This window comes from Adiantum capillus-veneris, chromosome 4 (genome assembly GCF_014529385.1).
Source record: "Adiantum capillus-veneris isolate H3 chromosome 4, ASM1452938v2, whole genome shotgun sequence".
Classification (NCBI taxonomy): domain Eukaryota; kingdom Viridiplantae; phylum Streptophyta; class Polypodiopsida; order Polypodiales; family Pteridaceae; genus Adiantum; species Adiantum capillus-veneris.
In genome coordinates, this window is record NC_140934.1 from 161761539 (window position 1) to 161767653 (window position 6115).

General features: G+C 42.5%; 1 protein-coding gene across 1 annotated transcript; it reads right to left on the bottom strand.

The window, feature by feature from the left end:
- Nucleotides 1-1491: 1491 nt before the first annotated feature.
- On the bottom strand, nucleotides 1492-5564 carry LOC147460263 (pentatricopeptide repeat-containing protein At4g18520, chloroplastic-like). The gene is made up of 2 exons (XM_086511347.1): nucleotides 5398-5564; nucleotides 1492-5257 (listed from the first exon to the last, which is right to left on the bottom strand). Exons 1-2 carry the CDS (start codon nucleotides 5403-5405, stop codon nucleotides 2740-2742), a joined length of 2526 nt encoding a protein of 841 aa, XP_086367473.1. The 5' UTR covers nucleotides 5406-5564; the 3' UTR covers nucleotides 1492-2739.
- Nucleotides 5565-6115: the final 551 nt, after the last annotated feature.

Sequence of the window (6115 nt, forward strand, 5' to 3'; positions counted from 1 at the left end):
CCCTTTCATATGCTTTGTGTAATGCAATCAGTCTATATAATTTTCCATATATATCGTTAACTTAAAGATATAAACACAAAAAATGATAGGCAATTTTGAGATTCTAGCATGTCAAATGACATGAGTTTTTTTTTAAGCACATGTTTTGATAGGCAAAATAGCCCTTGACAAAAAAAAAAAAAGCGTCAATTTTAGGCCTTGATCTGAGGCTAGATCCCACTTTAAAATCTCTACATCTCTAAGCTTTAAAAAAAACATAAGCATAGTGAATTGAATTAAATAGCACCTTTAAACTCTACACCCTAAGCTTTAGATCCCTATGCTCTACAGCCCATTTTAAAAATTCTACATTTTTAAGCTCTAGAGCGCCTTTTACAAATTAAAACTATAGATCCCTAACTTGTAAATCCCACTTTAAAAGCTTTAAAGTTCTAAGTTAGTAAGCCCTAAAACTCTAACGTCTCGGGGTGACCCTCCCCCTACCTGTGGATCCATGTAACATTTTTACTTTCTTTAATTCAAATTTGTACCTTCTAATAAAAAAAAAACTCTAGTTCCTCATTGGATTAGCTTTAAAATCTCACAAAAAAAAATTCTTTAAAGATTAAAGCTCTAAAGGATAAATTCCTTCCATAAAGTTTTAACCAACAAAAATGACAACTTTAGTTATTACCTAACCCTTGACAAAAAAAAAGCGTCAATTTTAAGCCTTGATCTGAGGTTAGATCCACTTTAAAATCTCTACATCTCTAAGTTTAAAAAAAAACATAAGTATAGTGAATTGAATTAAAAAAGCACCCTTAAGCTCTACACCCTAAGCTTTAGATCCCTATGTTCTACACCTCACTTTAAAAATTCTACATTTTTAAGCTCTAGAGCGCCTTTTACAAATTAAAACTGTAGATTGCTAAGTTGTAAATCCCACTTTAAAAGCTTTAAAGTTCTAAGTTAGTAAGTCCTAAAACTCTAACGTCTCGGGGTGACCCTCCCCCTGCCTGTGGATTCATGTAACATTTTCACTTTCTTTAATTCAAATTTTTACCTTCTAATAATTTTTTTTTTAGTTCCTCATTGGATTAGGTTTAAAATCTCAAAAAAAAAAATCTTTAAAGATTAAAGCTCTGAACTATAAATTCCTTCCATAAAGTTTTAACCAATAAAAATGACAACTTTAGTTATTGCCTCAAGTTTCGACCGTGAATGAAATTCTCAAAATGAAAAGATGGATAAAATAACTTCTCAAATTTCAAAATGATAAAGTGACTCTTGGGATTTGTGGAGCCTCTAAGCTTTATCATTTAACATATACGGTTGACAATGCTTTCTAAGGCATTGGGCAACACAAAATCTTTTCTTTGATATATGAACATTCATTTCATTTTTCAAAACTCAAGACATGTCCATCATTAGATTTACACTCTTCATTTCAATGAGTGTCCACTATCTTATTTCATCCAATCAACATTTTAAGTCTATCAAAAAATACTTGAAAATACAACTCAATTTTATTCCTATTTTAGTCAACAAAAAGAGAAGTGATCTCTATAACCTTTGCCCTTTGGGCAAGCCAAAAACCGAAAACCTGTTTTATCGAGCTTTGGATGCATGACTACTCGACGGAGATAATCTGCAACGTCGATAACCAATCAATGGTTTCCAACTCAGCGCACGGAACACAGAATTTCAAGCAAATCAAAACTGCACTGCATGGAATGATGACGTGCAACATCTCAACGCAAGCACTGTGTCCTGTGGTTGGCTACGGAGGACAGTTGCACATGACATGTCAACATGCGATTGGCCCTGTAGAGGACAGTTGCGCATGACATGTCAACATGCGATTGGCCCCCACTCCCTTGGACTTTTGACGGCCGGGAATGTCGCCTACTGACCATTCCCGTAATGAGGGCTCCCGGCCTCCGCTGGTCGCCCATGGTTAACAGGAATGGCCAGTAGGCAACCATTCCCTACGCCTTCAAAACCCCCTTGGAAGGGTGTTTCAACCTTCAAATTTGAGGACTGTAGTAGCAGCCGCACGTTATATCCTCTCACGGTACAGAGCTAGTGCCGGAACACCCTCAAACCTATGTATGCCCTCATCCCCGGCTACCTGAAAACCACACGCAGGCTGCTCGAACTACTTTCCTCCAACCAAGCACACATCCTCATAATTTGGGCTGAAACAGCGGACTGCCCTTTTGTCAAGGGGCAGTGCCAACAAAGGAAAACTAAAATATAGAATTTGCAAGCGTTCTCAAGTGACTTGTTGATGATATGACCTAACCTTATTCTCATGGTGAATACATACAATCATCATTATTGTAATCTGCAAAGTGTGGACCTTTTGTCACGAGGGTATGGACTTCCTTCTGAGCTAAAAGTACAAGAAGCACCCATCAACTTCAAGTTCCCCCAATTGACGTTTCCCAACTGATTTTCCACCTCCAAAACCATGCAAGCCATTCACATCTTTTGACCACTATTTTAAGTTTTTCATTTTTTATATCAGAGAGGTAGCAGCATGCAAATCCTCACATGGCCGCATGTTTTTGATGATGCATATGTCCATCCTTTGAGGTGCATTCATTTTTCATGATTGCACAAGCAATGGCCAGTTTCTCAGAATGCTTATAAAGCAAAACCTTCTTGGGATCAAGGGGAATATTTTGTTTTCTGAGACCCAATGCAAATTTGGGGTTTACCCTTGTGGGAACAATTTAAGCTCGAGATCTTGTAGCTTCAAATAGACTTGTCTGCTTTGCAGATGCTCGGTATCCCCAACAACACATCTATGCAAGTATTCACTTGCATCAGTCCAGCACCATTCCTGATTCTCATGCATTCAATGTTTTGAGCTGCCTCCTGCATGCCAGCAGCTGAGTAAATGTTACTCATTAACACATAAGCTGCAGCATTACATTTATCTAACTCTATTCCACGGTCAAAGGCCAATCTTCCAAGATCCACATTTCCCCATCGTCGACAAGCACCCAGGAGAGCCGACCAAACTGGAGGATAATCAGATGATGGCATCATCTTGATTACTCTCATAGCTTTGTCAAAATGCCTTGCCCGCCCAAGCAGGTCAACCATGCAAGTGTAGTGCTTTTCATCTGGTATAATGCCATATTTTTCCCTCATGCTATCAAAAAGCATTTGGCCCTCATCCAGTAGACCTGAGTGACTACATGCATTGAGCAAAATAAGAAAACTGATTGCAGTTGGGGAGGTGCCCTCGTGTTGCATCCAACAAAAACAGTTCAGAGCTTCTTCTGCCAGCCCTTGCTGGGCATATCCTCCTATAAGAGCGCTCCAAGAGACTTCGTCGGGCGAGAAACCCTCACTTCGCATCTGGCTAAAACAGCCCAGGGCTTCCTTGCCACAGCCATGTTGAGCAAATCCTGCAATCAATGCATTCCAAGAGACCACATTCCGGACAGGAAGCCCGTCAAGAACTTCTTGTGCTTTCGTTAGGGCGCCACATTTGGCATACATATCGACCAAAGCACCGCCAAGCACGACATGCTTCTCCAACAGCCCCTGACTAGCAATCTCATCGTGAATTCTCTCACCCATGTCAACCTCTAGTGTAAGGCCACAGGCCTTCAAGGTGCAAGCATAGGTGATTGCATTTGGAAAAAGGCCTTCCCTTCGCATCTGGTGAAAACAGCCCAGAGCTTCCTTGCCACAGCCGTGTTGGGCATATCCTGCAATCAATGAGCTCCAAGAGACGACATCCCGGAGAGGATACCCATCAAGAACTTCTCGTGCTTTCGCGAGGGCACCACATTTTGCATACATATCAACCAAAGCATTGCCAAGCACAACGTCTTTCTCCAACAGCCCCTGAGTAGCAATCTCATTGTGAATTCTCTCACCCATGTCAACATCTTGTGTAAGGCCACATGCCTTCAAGGTGCAAGCATAGGTGATAGCATCTGGAGAAAGGCCTTCCCTTTGCATTTGGTGAAAACAGCCCAGAGCTTCCTTGCCAAAGCCATGTTGGGCATATCCTGCAATCAACATGCTCCAAGAAATGACATTCTGGAGAGATAGCCCATCAAGAACTTCTCGGGCTTTCGTTAAGGCACCACATTTAACATACACATCGACCAAAGCATTGCCAAGCACAACATGTTTCTCTAACAACCCTTGACTAGCAATCTCATCGTGAATCCTCTCACCCATGTCAACGTCTTCTGTAAGGCCACAGGCCTTCAAGGTGCAAGCATAGGTGATCACATTTGGAAAAAGGCCTTCCCTTCGCATCCGGTGAAAACACTCCAGAGCTTCCTTGCCACAACCGTGTTGGACATATCCTGCAATCAATGTGCTCCAAGAGACAACATCCCGGCAAGGATGTCCATCGAGAACTTCTCGTGCTTTCGCGAGGGCACCACATTTGGCATACATATCAACCAAAGCATTGCCAAGCACCACATCTTTCTCCAACAGCCCCTGACTAGCAATCTCATCGTGAATTCTCTCACCCATGTCAGCGTCTTGTGTAAGACCACAAGCCTTCAAGGTGCAAGCATACGTGATTGCATTTGGAGAAAGGCCTTCCCTTCTCAACTGGTTAAAACAGCCCAAAGCTTCCTTGCCAAAGCCGTGTTGGGCATATCCTGCAATCAATGCGCTCCAAGAGACAACATCTCGGAAAGGAAGCCAATCAAGAACTTTTTGTGCTCTCGTGAGGGCACCACATTTGGCATACATGTCAACCAAAGCACCACCAAGCACGACATCTTTCTCCAACAGGCCCTGACTAGCAATCTCATTGTGAATTCTCTCACCCATGTGAAGGTCTTGCATAAGGCCACATGCCTTCAAGGTGCAAGTATAGGAGATTGCATCTGGAGAGAGGCTTTCCATCCGCATCCGGTGAAAACAGCACAGAGCTTTCTTGCCACAGTTATGTTGGGCATATCCTGCAATCAGCGCGTTCCAAGTGATGACATTCCGGACAGGAAGCCCATCAAGAACTTCTCGTGCTTTTGTGAGGGCACCACATTTGGCATACACATTCACCAATGTCCTTGCTAAAGATGCGTCCTTCTGAAGTAGCCCACTATTGCGAAGCTCAGCGTCTATCCTATTGATTTGGTGCAAATCCTTCTTCTGAGCACAGGCTTTTAGTCCATTCAGAAGAGCAAAACTCGTTGCTTTTGACCCCTTATCACGCTTCTCCTGTCTATGCTTGGCTGGTGCAGTATATTGCTTCTTCCCTGGATTTGTCAGTGGATTTGCTTCCGCTCTGTGGACACAAACCCGATAATGCTTGCAGGATACTCATCAACCACGACAATTGAGAAAAAGAACTCTTGTCTGTCTGTGTGTGTGTGTTTTTTTTTTGGGGGGGGGGGGGGGGGGGGGGGGGGAGAGAGAGAGATATACCTTGGCATAGCCCTCAGAGGCGGCCAACATAGCCCTCCAATTGTCCCTCATGTGCAGACATGAGCAAAACTGGAGAGCAAGACCATTTCTGTCCGATCATGAACGGAACACATGCGCTCGATCGTTTGTCCAAAAAGTACATCAATGCTCTGCGATCGTTTGATATACGAACGGATTTTGTCCGTTCACTTGTCGCTCTTTTTACCGCGGGGAGACAAGAGCATGAAGGCGAAGTTATATAGAGGCATAATAAAACATATCTCTGTGGGTCAGATATGAGGTTACATTGAGACAAAAAACAAGCTGAGCTGAACATCTAATGAGACAAACCCATCTTAAAACCTCATAGACATGGCATCAATTCTATTTTGCAGATTCATCAACTTGTGGGCTTCGACCATCCTTGCTTTATGTTCTTCGAGTTTCTCTCCAACTTCATGTGGCATCTTCAACATAGCTTCATATCAACCAGAATGTGTAGCAAAGGAGAACCTATCCATTGATGCTTCATAGCCCTCTTCACAATCTTTCAATACTTTGGCTTGATTTTGTAAATCCTAGCTTGAGCCAGGTTTAGTTTGTAAACCTGTAGGTTGGAATCGTAAAACGACACCCTCAAAGTTCGGGTCGGGTAAGCCTCCTCAAAAACAGAGGTACACCTCTCTTTTCACATAATCCACATGAATTCAAAACGGATTTTAGACTAGTATGTAGAAAG